Source organism: Centruroides sculpturatus, unplaced genomic scaffold, assembly GCF_000671375.1.
Source record: "Centruroides sculpturatus isolate CEXI.00-Female unplaced genomic scaffold, Cexi_2.0 scaffold106, whole genome shotgun sequence".
In the NCBI taxonomy this organism is placed as follows: domain Eukaryota; kingdom Metazoa; phylum Arthropoda; class Arachnida; order Scorpiones; family Buthidae; genus Centruroides; species Centruroides sculpturatus.
Window position 1 is genome coordinate 159,904 of NW_019384517.1, and position 17,717 is coordinate 177,620.

At 28.8% G+C, this 17,717-nt stretch overlaps 1 protein-coding gene across 1 annotated transcript in view; it reads left to right on the forward strand.

Annotated features, from left to right (window-relative positions):
• LOC111622618 (vacuolar protein sorting-associated protein 13-like) overlaps positions 1–17,717 on the forward strand; it is a 435,263-nt gene that overhangs the window by 93,845 nt on the left and 323,701 nt on the right. The window contains exons 16-19 of the mRNA XM_023365028.1: positions 3,690–3,751; positions 6,967–7,044; positions 12,636–12,837; positions 13,275–13,327. Coding sequence (XP_023220796.1) covers positions 3,690–3,751; positions 6,967–7,044; positions 12,636–12,837; positions 13,275–13,327 — 395 coding nt within the window. The remainder of the gene's footprint in view (positions 1–3,689; positions 3,752–6,966; positions 7,045–12,635; positions 12,838–13,274; positions 13,328–17,717) is intronic.

Sequence of the window (17,717 nt, forward strand, 5' to 3'; positions counted from 1 at the left end):
AAATTTGACAAACATTTTCAATCTTACTAGAGATTTGCATCAGGTTAAATTCAGTGTTCCATTTTGGAATACTTCATGGAATATGACATATTATGAATTTTAAAACATAGATAGATAAATACAATATATTTGTTTTTATTTATAACATCTAAAATGTATGGAAAAAGGAATAATTAAATATATTATTATGGATTAAAAAATTCATGCATATGAGGTTATAAAGTAAGTAAAAATAAGAAAAATACATGACAATATGTGGGATGATGTTATATAAATAAACACTTGAGAAAAAAAGCGGGTGGGAGCTTTATGGTGCATTGTCAGACAATGAAATAAAGTTTGGTTCAGAGAATCTGATTTCCACATCAAACCAAACTTTATACTACTATCATTGCATCATTCCGTTTATTCACTGCATTTTTTAGTTCAGCTCTTCTCCAGTACTGTGTTTGTCTTTCCTTTTTTAAATTCTTCCTTATTTTTAAATCTGTGTGTGTGAAACAACTATGAGACTAAATTTAAGATTGCTACAGAAAGATCCTCACATTTGATTTTATAAGCAATTTTAAAAGCCTAAAAATAAAGGCCTGAAGGATCTACGAAATGCCAGTAGATCCTTCAGGCCTTTATTTTTAGGCTTTTAAAATTGCTTATAAAATCAAATGTGAGGATATTTCTGTAGCAATCTTAATTTTAGTCTTATTTGAAAGTGCAGTGTTAACAATTTATTTATTTACACATAGGTTAAACAAATGAATGTTGGTATTTACATTAATAGCTAAACTACTAATTAACATAATTTAATTGTTACATCTTGTGCAATAACTTTATTTTTGTGTTTTTTTGATGTGTTAATTTACATCGTTTATTATAAACATTAAGTCTCATGTTTAAATTATTCTTAACATCAGATTGTTTCACTTTTTGTGCTCTGTACTAAAAATGTTGATCATTAGATTTGAATCATCTCACAATTAGAATGTTTATAAAACTTTTTTATATATATTGAAATTTCTTTAACCTATATTACTACTGTTATAAAATACAATGCATTGGATTGTTCTAGTATTATTTTTGTATATTTTGATATAGATTTAAGTTTGATGATGATGATGCATTATTTGAAAATGTTTAGAAGAAAGAGAATATTACAATACATTTTAACACTGACTAGTTGTGTAATTTTTCTAATAAAATTTTATGCATAAATAATTTATTGATTATCAGATAGAAAATAGTAATAAAAAAAAGCTTCTTGTGAGATAAAATTAGATCCCATTATATATTTATGTCTAGTCTTGATAAAAATTTTATTACTACTGCTTGTATAAGTTTTGGCTTTACAGAAAATTTTACTGGTTATGTAAGAGATAAGTATTAGCCTAAGTTTGTGTTAGTCCTATTATTGTCTTTATAGAGAGTAAATGATGATAGATAATGATGAGATATTACAAAATTAATCAATTTTAATATACTGTATACCAAAGGAAAGCAAAAGTCTTAACAGGAGTAATATAAATGAAAAACATTACTATACCAGCTCTATTTGAAAAGAAGAGGTATTTGATGAATAATGATGATCAATAATCCAAGGAAAATGTAAAAAAATAGTTAACAAAAAATAAGCAAAATCAAATATTTCGGCATATTCTTAAATACGAGGGTCGTTCAATAAGTCCTTAGAAAAAGATAGAAAAACAAATTATTTTAGGTAGATTTTTTTTTATTTTTCAACATAATTTCCTTTAAGCTCTATACACTTTTCCAAGCGTTTCTCCAACTTTTTTAAGCCATCTAAAAAGTAAGATTTTGGAAGGTCCTCAAAATAGGCATTTGTTTGGAAATGACTATCTCGTTTGACGTGAATCGTTGTCCACCAAGCCATTTTTTTAAATTTGGAAATAAAAAAAAGTCACTGGGGGCCAAATACGGTGGATGTGGTAATAATTCAAACTTTAATTCCGTGATTTTGGCCATCGATCCTCTTCCATCAAGACAATGCATGGGTGTGCACCCATGCATTGTCTTGATGGAAGAGGATCTTTTTCTTTTTCAAATGAGGACGTTTTTCCTTGATTTCTTTGCTCAACCGGTGCAATAATGATGCATAATACTCTCCAGTTATTGTTTTTCCTTTTTCCAAGTAATCGGTGTAGATGATTCCACGTGTATCCCAAAAAACTGTGGCCATCACCTTCCAGGCCGATTTCACTGTCTTCGCCTTCTTTGGAGCCCTTTCGCCTTCAAAAACCCACTGTTTTGACTGTTCTTTGGTCTCTGGAGTATAATAGTGTATCCATGTTTCGTCCACAGTTATGTATCGACGCAGAAACTCGTCAGGATTGTGACGAAAAAGTGCCAAAATTGCCTCAGAGTCGACCACACGATTACGTTTATTCTCCACTGAGAGCAAACGCGGCACCCATCTTGCCGAGATTTTTTTCACACCCAATTTTTCGTGCAAAATTGAAAACACTGTACCTTGTGATATGCCTGTGGCCTCAACTATTTCACGCACTTTGATTCGTCGATCACTCAAAACCATATCGTGGATTTTGTCAATCATTTCGGGAGTAGTCACTTCCACTGGACGTCCCGAACGATGTTCATCTTTTGTGGATGTACGACCACGTTTGAACTCATTTACCCAATTGTAAACAGTTGCAAACACAGGAGCAGATGTGCCATGAACTTCATCCAACTCAGCTTTGATCTCTTTTGGTGTTAAGCCTTTTAAATATAAGTGTTTAATCACCGCTCGAAACTCACTTTTTTCCATTTTTCTAAATAAACAAAAGTTTCTTGCTTCAATTGACAATAAAAATTAAACCATATGATGGATATGACTGAGATTTTCACAACTGTCTAGTGAGACATCATGCTTACAAAAAATGCGCCATTTTTGAGGCTACGAGCGCCATCTATTGGATTTTCTAAAAACGTATTGAACGACCCACGTACTAAAAATAATAGTAACACATTTTTCAAAATAATTATATTAAACAACAAACATGTTTAATAAGATAAGTTCTCATCTTATTGTATGATAAACTCCAATAAGCTAATAGATACATTTAATTATAAATTTATATGCTAATAAAGAATGAATAGTTGTGTTGAATAAAATGATTATTAAGTATGCATGTAGCAGTAAAATCTTTATTTATTTATTATTTCTTGGATTTTCCAGATATTGTCTGTATTAATAAATTTGCTTTATTTTAAACAAAATTTGCTGATTACAGATAATATAAATGTTCTCAAAGATTGTTATTCTGGACAATAATCAACATTAAAGTCATACATGAATGGGAATAGATCTTACAAATATCTTTTACAAGTAAAAGATATATTTTTTTGTATTATATTTTAGTAATTTAAAATAATTATTAAAGGATAAATATTTGTAAAAAATTTCAATCATGGGTTCAGAAATGATTCTTGTCTCTCATTTATTAAAAAATATTTAAATTGTCAGAGTAAGTTAATAGATATTTTAATTTTAAGCTTTCTAATTTAGTTTCTGAAAACCAAGCTAGAAAAAACTTTTATAACCTGTAAATATGAATGTTTTTCTAAAATCTCGAAATAATGCTGTTTTTTATAATAAATTTACTATATTTTACCATTCTTACATTTGGTTTTTAATTATTGAATATTTTATATATATATAATTTTTTTTATTTTAGTTTGTAGAGAACAAAATTACATTTCTACTCTGTAATCTTGTAATTGTTATTGATGATATGAGGTGAGATTTCTTAAATTTTTTAATAAGTTTTTTGTTTTTTAATGATTATTTTATAAACTCTGTATAAATTGTAATGAAGAAAGAATAATTAATTTTGTGTTTATTATTTGACATTTAAAAAAAAAATAAATTATTATTTATTGTTGAAAATAATTTTTTAAAATAACTTTGGTTAAGATAGAAATAAGTAGAATCTTAATTTATATATGTTATTATACTGTTTACAGCTACATATTTTATACAGAGTGTATCAGAATGACAATCCCCCAAATTTTTAAAAATTTGGGGGATTGTAGAGGATGAAATTTTGAACGCTTTGATATAAAGAACCTATAGCCGGAAATGAGATATAAAGTTACAGTAGAGCGTCATTTATCCGAAAGTTGGTTATCTGAAACATCGGTTATCCGAAAGAATTCCAGTCGGCAAATTTAAATTTTTGCTAGTGCTGTGGCGCTGCAATCTTTGGCTATATCTTGGGCTACTCCAATATTTTTTTTGTTGATGTGTGTGTTTTAGCTGGCAGCACTGGCACTTTTGTGAGAGGGTACTTAAGGACATGCCAAGATTTGAACAAATTTCAGCATGGGATAGATTAATATATTTTTTTTGTACATAATCGGTTATTTGAAAATAAGTTATTTGAACAACCCCAGTCCCCAATTGATTTGGATAAATGATGCTCTACTGTACTACAGCACTTTGCACATTCTGTGCGGTCGGTAACTGAATGAAACAGCAGAATACAGTATTTATGACAAGTTTTATTGACAAAACAGTAGAGTACAATCAAACTGTACATCAAATCAGTGGCTGCATTACTTTAGAGTAAATGTTCAATATGACAACCACCAACTTTGTTATATAATGTGCAATGATAAACCATGTTTTGTCTGACTCTGTAAGATGCCACACTCCCCTCTGATGGTATTAAATGCTGTAAAGATGCGCTCCGTAAGCTTATGAACTGTTCCTACAGTTGTTCCGTACACAAGGGACTCACATTGCAAGGGGTGACCTGAAGGATGACAAGCACTAACTACACAATGTCCTGTACACAGGCTCAGTTGTGTGTTTACAGTCTTTCATCCACAGCAATAACATGATGTCAATGGACAGAAGGGTAGCTACCAAAGTGAAGGGCGGTCAAGCACTTCCTACCGCTGTAGACACTTTAGTTCAAATTTCTGGCTATAGGTTCCTTGTATCAAAACGTTCAAAATTTCATTCTCTACAATCCCCCAAATTTTTAAAAAGTCATTCTGATATGCCCTGTAGAAAGTTGTATTGTTTTTGTTCTTGCATAGCTATCTTATTATTTAACTAGCAGATAAGCCCGGCGTTACTCAGGCAAAAAGTAAGGATAGCTAAGATTAAGATTATTATGTTATAGTCAATCTTACCCATTTTCAAAGAATGCAAGAATTAGATCCCCCTGTTAACAAACTAATTAGAGAATTTTTAGATGGGTTAAAAAATGTTCAATTTCTCACAAAAATGAAAAAACTGCATCTGCATTGCTTTCTCTTAACACTTCCATTGTTGACAGTTTCCCATGGGGGAATTGTTAACAACCTCACTCTTGTTGGTGGAATTTTGAAAAATCCTTTCTTAGTGTATATTCTCGTGACGTACTCTATTAAAATGCAATCAAAAATGTAAAAAACTGCATCTGCACCTGTAAATCTTGCATGTTGCTTTCTTTTAACACTTCCATTGTTAACACTTCCATTCTTAATACATTCATTGTTGATACTTCCATTGTTAACATTTCCATTGTCAAAGCCTTAACTTTGTCCCTCTCCCCTGGGGAATTTCAAAAAATCCTTTCTTAGTGTGTGTTCTCGTGACGTACCCTAAGTGTGTACCAAATTTCAACTTTCAACTCCTAACCATTTGGGCTCTGCACTGATTATTATTATCATCATCAATTCGTCTCGATTATATATAAAGATTAACTCTTTACAAGAAAAAAATATCTTAAAACATAAATATTTAGCTATCATATTAGAAAGATCTGCTTACAGTCATTTATTCTATTTTCATTTATTGTGTGATTTCATAAATTGGATTGTTATCATTTTCATTTTCTAGTTTTGTTTTTTATTAATTTCTGATATTTTCTTTACCATAAAAGTAATAGATGATTATTGTATAAATGACATTCATTTTAAATAAAACATACTGAAATGTAAATGTATATACATAGATTTAATTAAATTGAACTTTAAGATAACAAAAAACTAACGTTAACAACAAAAATTAAGAAATTAATGTTAACTTTTAGGAGTTGAATAAAATTTGTGAGAAAAAATTGCACAGCTTTAAAGATCTACTTCAGAGATTAAAAAGCTACACTTAAAAACATTTTAAACCCTTTAATGTTAGTTTATTCCTCATAAATGTAAGTATTTCAGCAGTATTATCACAGAAATTCATTAATATCAATTGCAAAAGTGTGATGATAAAACATAAAGTATTAAATATAATAAATCTGAAATAACATATGAGAGTCAATGTATAAACTGTATCTTAACAGAAAAAAATTGCTGTTACATTGGCCATTAAGACAGTTCAAAGCTGATATTAGAGAACATGTCCATATCTAATATGTACTTTATTTAATAGAAAAAAATATTTCAGTGGTTACAGAGATATTTTACTATCTCTTTTACAAAAGATTAAAAATCTATAGAAACTTCATCATTCTAACATAATACAGCTTGATTTTTGTGCCAAATATCAGATAAAAGGAAGGAAAACTCAGTACAGCATTAACAGTTTTTTATTATTGTTAGCACTTTCAATGAACTTCATTATAGTTTGATTTCATTTTATAGAAATTTGGTTTTCTTTCATTTCACAAATAATAATGGAAATTAATGATTGGATATGTTTATTATGAATCTTTTTGTCATAGTCAACTCTATTTATAATTAGAAAAAAACAAGTAATGATATGCTAAATTTTAATTAGATAAAAGATTTTTTGAGACTAAGTTCATCTCACTATCAGATCAACAATATAAGCTTCAATATTTATGAACAAAAAACAGAATATTTTTGAACATGATTAATGGACTTGAATATTATTTTCAGCTCCTAGTGCATTATACTTGTTTCTTTTTCTAATTTATTATGACAAAATTATTCCATTTTTTAATATCAATCAACTTTTATGATGGAAATAATAATTAAAAATTGTTTTTATTTTAGCAAAAAACAAGTCATGAAGCTTCAATTACAAAAAGTTTCTACAGAAATAGAACAAAGACCTTCAGCAGAAGCAATAAAGTATGTAAACTTCAAGATTGTATATAATTAGTGAAAAAAATGAAATTCAACTTTTGAAATTAAATAGTTTATCTATGTTTGAATGTGTTTGAATAATTAAAAATATCATTTTCTTTAAAAAAACTAACTTGTTTATATGGCAATTTAAATAAATTTGTTTATTTCATATGGTATGAATGCACTGATAATCAATCTCAAAATAATCAGTATTATTAAATTATAAATAAATACAGTTTTAAAAGACACTACAATTTGTGCAATATTAACATTACAAAACTTTATATCAGAATGGTAATCCACAGATGGATGCATCAACTCTTGTTTATAAATTGACTGACCTGAAAAATGCTTTGTTACTAATTGACATTGGGTATTACACATTTTGTTTTAAATACCAAATTTCTCGAAATTCATGGAAAACCCAATAAAAAAAAAATATTACTGATATGAATAATATATAGTTTTTACTTTTCACTGATATAAAAAAATTAACTGTTACATTATCAGTTAAAAATGTGTTCAAAGTTAGAGCTATGTTGTGAGATGGTTTTTTTACACTTTCAGATGAAACATCTTGTAATATCAACAACAATGAATTGGATTTAATTAGAAATTGCTCACAGAACATTTCACAGGGAGAGTTAATAACCATCATAAATACAAAATATAAATGCTAAGAATATTTTTAAGAATATATTTGTAAATAAAATTAAGATTGGCTATTTTTCTGTTTCTTATTGGGATGTGCAAAGTGACAATCAGTCTTTCGTGGTTCCTGTAGTCCTTTTCTTGTATCCATGGGGTCTCTCAGCTGATGTTGAGAATATCTGATCTAAAGCATAATGTGTTGTTGTTAGAATTAAAACTAGAGATCATTAGTTGTTTAGATACATAAACAGTGCACTCAAGTGAAAATAAATTTAAAAACTCACGCCAATGTTCGTATGACTTATGGATGCAAATTCACTGAGTTCAGCGTTAATAAAGTTTCTTTAGTATTAACACAAGCACTTTCGACGAATGTATAATCGTCGTCTTCAGGTGAAAAGAATAAAATTTTAACGAGACAAACGTGCAGAATATTCCAAAGGAACAAAATTTTGTTCCTTTGGAATATTCTGCACGTTTGTCTCGTTAAAATTTTATTCTTTTCACCTGAAGACGATGATTATACATTCGTCGAAAGTGCTTGTGTTAATACTAAAGAAACTTTATTAACGCTGAACTCAGTGAATTTGCATCCATAAGTCATACAGTGCACTCAGACAGAGAAACAGCTATATTACTTCACCACCTAATGCTTGCTGAGAAAAATTGTTTATTAAACAAACATTTTCAACCTATTATCATAGGCTAACTTCAGGTTTTTTAAATTTGATAATAAATCATTACAGAAATAGAATATTCAGATATTCAAATTTACATATAAACTTAAAATTCTAATTACAAATTTGAACTTGAACAAATAAAATTTATGTATAATGAACAAAATATGATTAACAAATGTAAAATTAAGAAATAGTAAAGAAAAAATTAAAATATTAGATAAAACTTCTAAGTAAATATAACATAAAAGTAAAACAAAAGTTCATTGCAGGGCCATACATGATGTAAGGGTTTTTATCCCTTAATTTCTTTTCTATTATGTATTTTCATGCTAAGGACAATGTGTTTGCATCCCTCGCACTCAGGCATTGGTCATTAATTTTGCTCTTATATATTTATATTTTTTCCATGTTCATTGCAAGAGATGGGGGAGTACTGCTTTTACAATGTTTACTTCCTCCCATTGGTTTTACTGAAGCTTGATTTTACTTTTATTATTGTTCTAATATTATGCATAGATTTTATTTGTTCAAGTTTAAATTTGTAATTGGAATTATAAGTTAAAATTTAAATTTAAATATCTGAATGTTTCATTTCTGTAATGATTTATTATTGAATTTATATGATAATAGGTTGAAAATGTTTGTTTAATAAACAATTTTTCTCAGCAAGTATTAGTTGATGAAATAAGATTGTTGTATCAGCTGGTTAGACAAAGGAGAAAAGGGAGTTTTTTTAGCCAGAAGTTAGTGTAGGAAAAGAGATGCTATCAGACACAAAAGCCAGCTGACAGATCATCATAGAATTTTATACAAATTCTAAGATGGTCTGTCAGCTAGCTTTTATGTCTGATTAGTTAGACTTGATTCTGATTATGAATTTAAGAGAAGAAAGGTAATGAAAGATGCAAATGACATAACACTTGATTACATACTTTATTTGTGATTCATTCAAAGGAGGAAAAATGAGGGAAACCAATACAGGGCTCTTTGTTATGTAAAAAGGTACTATGCATGAATGGTACTATGCACTTGAGACTTTCATGATCTCAAAGCCAGCAATGGTTGGCTCAGAAACTTTGTTACAACACAGCATAAAGAGAACTTTACATTGAGGAAGAGTTGGAATCTTCAGCTTCTGGCTTTAAAATTAGCAAAGAGTGAATCACAGCATTGGTTTTTACAAATACAATAGAGCATCATTTATCTGAATCAATTGGAGACTGGGGTTGTTCGGATAACTTATTTTTCAGATAACCGATTATATACGAAAAAATATATTAACCTATCCCATGTTGAAATTTTTCTCTGTTGCATTTTGCTTCACGTTGAATTTTCATTGATGTTAAGCCTAACGTAAACTTTTTAAAATAATAATCATGGCTATTGTATCGTTAAAAATCATTTTTTTAATTTTTACAAACAAAATAAATACTGTAAGGTCTCTTTTTATGCGGATTATTTTTATGCGGATTATTTTTATGCGATTTTGAAGTAGTGCGGTTTGTATTTCATCCAAAAATTTCTTGGACAAACATACATATAGGCTTGTTTAGGAAGCCCGCGTATAGACAGTCTCCAAAAATCGTGGAACGCTCAAAGCTCACTCCATTTGTTCCACTGACGTTTAACTAATGACGTTCCACTAACGTTCCACTGACATTTGTTCCACTGACATATAACGTTTATGGATGTAAAGGACAGCTAGATCTACCTTAATCGCTTTAGTTCCTAGCACTTTTTGATATAAATGTAATTAAACATAAAAAATACTTAAAACTGAGAAAAACGAAAGAAATGCGTTAATTTTGAAGAAAAAGCATGTAAGAATGAAGAAAAAGCAGCATGCAAACTTTCTTTGTCTCGCCCTTCTGTGAAATTTAACACTGATGAGTCATTGTTTACACAGCTGGGTGACCTTGAGAACATCTGGTTTTGGATTTTCCGGGGCATTCTCATAGACGTTGCGGGAGGACAAGGGTTTAAAGTAGGGTGAATACTAGCTGGCCATATATTTTTAAATATTTTTTAAAAATTTGGAGACTTAAAAAACATTCCAGAAATTAAAAAAAAAATTTTCAAAAATGGCCTTAAGGACCGTGTTTTATGTAACGCTATGTAACCTGCCCAAGATATCTCAGGCGAAGAACTAAAGAGTTAATTAATTAAATTAAATTAAATTAACTCTTCACATCCAGTTGTCAATGATTTGTTTTTAGAGTGAGCTTTTGCAATTCGGGGATTCTCCTTGTACATGACACTTACCATCAACAAGTCGCTATTACATCATTCTGAGTTTCGCATTGAAAGGTATAAACTGTAATTGTTTTGAAATTAAATTTTATTTTAGTGGTGTTTTGTTCATTTTTATAATAAGTAGCGAGTATAAATTTTGCTGATTTCAAGTTGCAGTAATAAGCAGCCTATTTCTTTTAATTTCTGCAAACTTTTTTATGCGGTTTTAAGTTAATTTTAACTCGTTGTTTTGGTTTTATGCGATTTTAGAAAATTACGGAACGTTCCCTACTTTTTCAAGGCAAGTAAAGTCTTTTTTTATGCGAATTTTTTATATGCGCTTTTCTGTAGAACATATCCACCGCATAAAACGAGACCTTACAGTATATTGAAAAATATAAAAACAAAAAAAAATTATACTTTAGAAGTTAATCTAGTATCAAAAACGTTTGATTTAGCATGACACACAGTCCCCAGAAAAATATCACACAGAAGTGCCAGTGCTGCCAGCTAAAACACACACCAACAAAAAAATATTGGAGTAGCCTAAGATATAGCCAAAGATTGCAGCGTCACAGCACTAGCGAAAAATTAAATTTGCCGACTGGAATTCTTTTGGATAACTGATGTTTCGGATAACCGATTTTCAGATATACGACGCTCTACTGTACTAGTGATATCTATGCATTGTTATTGCTGGTGATTGGAAAATCCAAAATATTTTTGAAATTCACTATGTGTGATTAAAATTGAAGAAACTATATAAATGAAATTGTGAATTTTATGCAAACTTTATACTTGCTACATGTTTGTATAGTCATTCAGTACAATATATTAAATAAATTTGATCATTATTTAGTTATGATACAATTAACACTCTGAATGAATTATTAGATATCTTTAAATTTATTTTCAAGTGAATAAATAATTGGATGATTTGTAACAATATCATAGGTGAATAAGGAAATGTTCAGAATGTAACTTTTTACATCAAGGAATATATATAGCAAAGAATATCAAACTTCACAATTAAGAATTGAAAGTATAATTTTTATTTTGTTTAAATTTAATCAAGTATAATTACACCAAAAGAGTTATGCTAGCAATTCTTAAATATGTTTTTGTTTGAAGTAAATAGAAACTTGTTTCTAATTTTTTGATAATAGATTGACATAACTCATCCAATTGCTTTTTACAAAATATTCAAGTATAATTTTACAATGTAAAATTATACTTGAATAATTTTTCTTTCTATGTACAAATATAGAAAGATTTAAAGATGTAATTTACAATATAAAGATTTTTAGGTTGTCCGGATTTAAAATTTAGATTGATAAATTTTTAAAACATATTCTTAAAACTTATTATTTGAAACATTTGACTGAGTAATATTTGTAGCTCAATTAACACACATATATGTTATCATATACACCATTAAGAATTTAGTCAGAATTTGATTTTGAATTTAAATGTATTTAATTTTGGATTAGAGAATAATCACTGCACCAATTTAGCCTGTATTGATTTTTCAAATGGCACTCAACTAGTCAATTTTATATTCAGTGTAGTTTATATATAAACATAAGAACCTATAGGTACTTAGTTAACAAAAATTATTAAAATTATTTAAATATTTTTAATAATTGTAATTTGTATTGTAGATAAGGTGTATAAATTTATATGTAGGTCTGAGTGGTGTTATTGAGAATGCACTCTTTGAAAACAGGACTTGTTGATTTAGCACTTGCTGTGGACAGATATTTCTCAAGCATCTTATAATTAAACTGAACTTTCTTGAGAAGTTTAATGATTAACAAATTTTTATACCTAATTGTAGTGTATTAGAATAAAAATATTTAAGAACCTGTGATTTATCCAGCTATAACTTTAAATTAGACATTATTTCTAATGACATAATTTCTATATTAAAATTAATAAATATATTTTTTGTGAATCATTAATGTTTACTAATTGAAGATTATATCTGAAATGTTTTTGAGAGTGAAAATTTGGCTAATTTTATATTTTCAGATTGGCAGCAAAAGTTGAAACTTTTATGGTGTTTGGAACGTTAGGAAAAAATAATATTACACCAACTATGGTTACATCACAGACAGTTGAAAATATCAAAGAACCATTATTATCTGTTTTATTTGAAACAAATCCTCTTGATAATTCTTGTGATAGTCGAATTTACGTTACTGCTAATCCTTTGGAAATTGTATATGATGCCGTAAGTAATGATAATTTATTAATAGTTTTTTAACTAATAAATTTTTAAATCAATAATTAAAAAACAATTCATTGTTATTAAGGAATAATGAAAAACATTGAATAAATATGTAAAACACTTACATGCAGAGATAATAGATGCAATTGTTTCATATAATGTTAGTTATTTAAGTGAATTTTAATTGAAATATTTTGTATTAATTCACAGACTTCTATTTTTACCTGTTTGTAGATTTCATCCTTGCATTTATACTTAATATTTATATACAAAATCTTATCTGTTCTTTCATTTTTCTTTCATTAACAGTCTTTTAATTTTTATTTGTTTTGGAAAATTATTCTAAATTTCTTGATAGTTTAAATTGCAGAATTTTTAACGTTATCAGCATCCCCGTGAATTTCATTCAATTTCAAAACATTGATATTTTGTCAAATAAGATGGGAGAAGAAATGAAACCTGTTTATTTAATGCTGATTTATAGCATTAAAAAGTAAAAAATTTATTTAATTTATTTTCTGGAATGTAAGTGAATTGAAACTCAAAAATTATAATTATAACAGTTAATCATTTAACCATTAAAATTTAATGGATTGTTCTCAGATTAAATTTTAATGTAGCTGCCAAAGAAAAACAGATTTCACCAATGAAAAGCAATTTGCTCAGTGTTTGTGATTTATTCATTTTTTCCTAAATCTGTATTAAGCAAGTACAGGGTTAGCGAGAAATAATTTTTCCACTTCAGAGAGTTCTGCAGTGCATTCTACTGCTCGAAATGAGATGAAATTTGGACTACAGATAATTCAAATGATGCACTTGATATTTCTTAAATAAAAGAAGGGTACAAAAATCTGTTGATAGGTGGTGCTGGAACACACACAAATATTGAATACGTGTGCACATGTAAATGCTGAATATGTAGCACTAAAACTGCTCAATATGTCCTACTTCATTTTGAACAATGTGCTCTTTAATTGCAAAACCATATTTTTTACAGCTGAACACAGTGAGTCTGCCAGAATATCCATAATATGGTGCTGAATGCTGTTCTTCAGATCTAGCCCAGATGCAGCTCTTCTACAGTAGTCGTTGTCATTCAGGAAACCTCATAATTAAAAGTCACAGGGGGTGATATCCAGCAAGCGAGGAGGCCATACTGTAGGAAAATAACGGCTGATTACCCATGCATCCATGAAATGCTGTCTTAGTATGGTTTTGCAATTAGAGCACATTGTTCAAAATGAAGGAGGACATATTGAGTAGTTTTAGTCCTACATATTCAACATTTACATGTGCATGCATATTCAATATTTCTGTGTTCCAAAGCCACCTATTGACGGATTTTTGTACTATTTTTTTTATTTATTTAAGAAATGTCAAGCACATTATTTGAATTATCTGTAACCCAAATTTTGTCTCATTTTGAGCAGTAGAACACACTCCATAGCTATCTGAAGTGGATAACTTATTTCTCGCTAACCCTGTATTATTAGAGAAGCTTTATTTTTCATCTCTAATTACATCAGTTAAAATATAGATAATGTAGATTTGCTTTGTTTTGAATACTGAAGAAATGTAAATATTTTGAATGTTTTATTTCTGTCTTCAGAGATTGAACATTAAAAGTTTAACACAAGAATACTTCTTCTATTGGATGATATTGTACTTATTCATGTTCATTGTGCAAGAAAAACATTAGAAAAGGCAAATTTTAATTATTTTTCATATTTTATGTGAGGAAACAAATATTAGTTTCCAAAGACTATGGCATCTTCAGTCCATCATAAAGGGTAAGCTTGCAATGTAAAAATTTGATAAAAAATTTGAAAAATGAAGGTAAACATTTTGGAAAGTAAATTCTTTGAAATTTGAAGGAGACGAAACATTCATCTCTAATTTAATGAATTCTATAAATATTTGCATCATCAAAATTTATACAAATTAATAAAATTTTTACAAATTTTGATTATGTAATTTTTGTAGCTGATGTATACTAGAGATGAATCTGCTCTTCTGATTTAAAATTTTAAATCAATACATCAAAACTGCTTTTATTGGAGTAAAAAACAAAATATTAGTTTTTGAGTGTTTTCAAACGTCTTAAGTCTATTATTAAGTATTGGCTCATAGCAAACAACAATTTCACAAAAAAATATGAAAAACATTCTAGAATGCTTTTGAAGTGATATTCTAAGAAACTTGATACCATGTTTAAATGAATGAAAAATTCATAATTCTGCTAATTAAGGAAGCCAAAAACTTATTTTGAGAAATGTTTTTTTAACTTTTTGAGTTTGCTTCAGCTTTGATATGCTAAAGAACAGTATAAGGAATACAAGTTTTAAATAAATAAATGTATCAGAGCTAAAGTTTACTCTAACAGTCAAAAATGTTTCTCAAAATAAAGATTTTTGACTTCCTTAATTAGAAGTATGAATTTTTTTGTTTTTTTTTTTGTTAATGAACATAAAAAACCTATATCAAAAAAGCAATTTTGAATAATTTGAAAGATTTAGATGTCGTCATAATGAAAAGCTTATCCTAACAATCATGTCATTTTGTAAATATTACAATTCTACATGTTCATTTGTGTACAAAAGTGTAAACCATTTAAATATAATTACAAACAGTTTGAATGCTGAGTATAACCAATGAGGATAGATATCATCCCTTTAGGAAGATGTCAACATGAAAAAGACAAATACTCAATTACACATTTTGAACACTGATTTTATTTTAATTATGGAAAAGCACTTTATAATAAAACTTCAGAGTGAATATGATTGAGGAATATCTATCAACCCACATTCCGGTTTATATTAAAGTATATTTACAATTTATACAAACATTATGTGAGATTCGAATAGTCCCTGGGTCTAATTAACAATTTAAATATAAAGTTAAAATTATGAAGTAAAATATTCTTTCATTTTGGGTGTGAAAATATTATTTTCTAACGTGGGAAAACTGATAAAAGAGCCACTTCCTTTAACGGAAGTAGACACATCCTTTTGTTTTCCAGTTATCTATCACAAATCTCACCACCCTGGGAATTGTCGACCCCTCAATAATTCCCCTTTCCTCCAGTCACATGAGAAAATACAAATATGCTGATTGGTCACAAATCATGAGATATAGTCAAAGATCTACATGATTCGGGGAGTACGTTGAAGGATCTCAGAGAAGATTGACGTAGTCCATATTTGCTCCATAAGGCCAACACCCTTAGTCATATCCAATCGAGTATAAAAATGAGTTAATTTAAGAGAAAAGAAGAACTTATAATATTGTGCCAAATAAAGACCTCTCCATGAAACGAAGTATGATCATAGAAGAATACAGATGAAGATAAAGACAAAGCACATTTTGAGGTATTATGATTATCAATGAATTTGTGAGCTCTCTCTCAAAGTGTATATTTTAATTGAACCCATATGCTCTCTCAATCACTCATTTTAATTATTGGATTATATCCATTTTGTATATTTTTGTTTATTCTAGTTTATTAAATTCTTTTATTTATATGTTAAAGAAATGTCTCATCTTTGTTGGAATCAAATCCGTATTATCTCCATACGTGTGTTAATCCGCATAACGGTAAATTGATTAACTGGTGTTGGAATCCTGACGTAGAAACGAAGAATTGTGAAATCCTTTAGTTCCGCTTTAGATATATCCAACTGTAAGTCCCTCTGCCCTCGATTTTCCTTGGATTAGGAAAAGCCATTCTTGTAGACGACCCGAGAACTAGTTTCACCAACTAGCCACCGAATAAGTGGTACCAACAATCCTAGAGGAAAGGTACCCCCCGGCTAATCTCACAATTATTTAGTTTCACAAAACTTGTGGGAAAAAATGTTTTCATGAAAATGTTTTTCTTTTCTCTGATTTAATAGTTTCTTTATTTGAAAGTGAAAAAATTATCTTTCAGGCAATGCAATGATTTATTAAACATATCATTGTATAAAACATCATATAATGATAACATACATGAAGATAAAAACATTAACAAAGCTGAAACAATAATTAAAGCAATATTCATCATTTCTTACTTCTTTGCAGCATGTAATTTAGTAGTTCAAACAAAACTGGCCTTCATCACGTATAAATACAGGTAACCCCCATATAACACGGTACTTCTACAGCACGGACTCACTCTAACACGGTTTGAGAATTGGTACCATCCCCATATAACACGGTACTGTTATAGCACGGATTCACTCTGACATGGTTCGAGAATTTGGTAAAACCCTTGTACAACATGAAATGTAATAAATTTTTACATACTTAAGTAATAATAGTTCACGAAAATTATTATTTTCGTGAACTATTAGTACTTAAGTATGTAAATTTTCTTTTCTCGCCTTCTGTCCATACACATGGTCCTTCTCAAAACTTGTTTCAATGTTGCCAGATCTTGACGCTCTGATTTTGTGTTGCCAGATGTTTTTCCCTTATTCAATACTTTCCGTATTCTTCATAAGTGCTTAGCACCATAAAAGGAAATTTACAAAGATCTTTTAACTAGAAGCAAGCGATCTAAAATTACATACTTTTTGCAAAAGGTAAAGCATGGATCTGAAGATAATGCAGAAAAATGCTCAGAAGATAAGGATAACTTGCCAAAAAGAAAACGCTCTTGGTTAATAGTGCTTTTAGTGATGACGAAGAAAACATTGTTTAATTTATATTAATATGTATCACTTAAGAAAATTTTAATAAAGATATTTATCTTAATTATGAAAATATAATAGCATGTTTTTTAATTTTTGGAACCTAACCCTCCTTTTCGTATTAGTTCTTTGTTTCGTATAACACGGATTCGCATAACACGGCAATTTTTTGGAACGTAACTACCGTGTTATACGGGGGTTACCTGTACT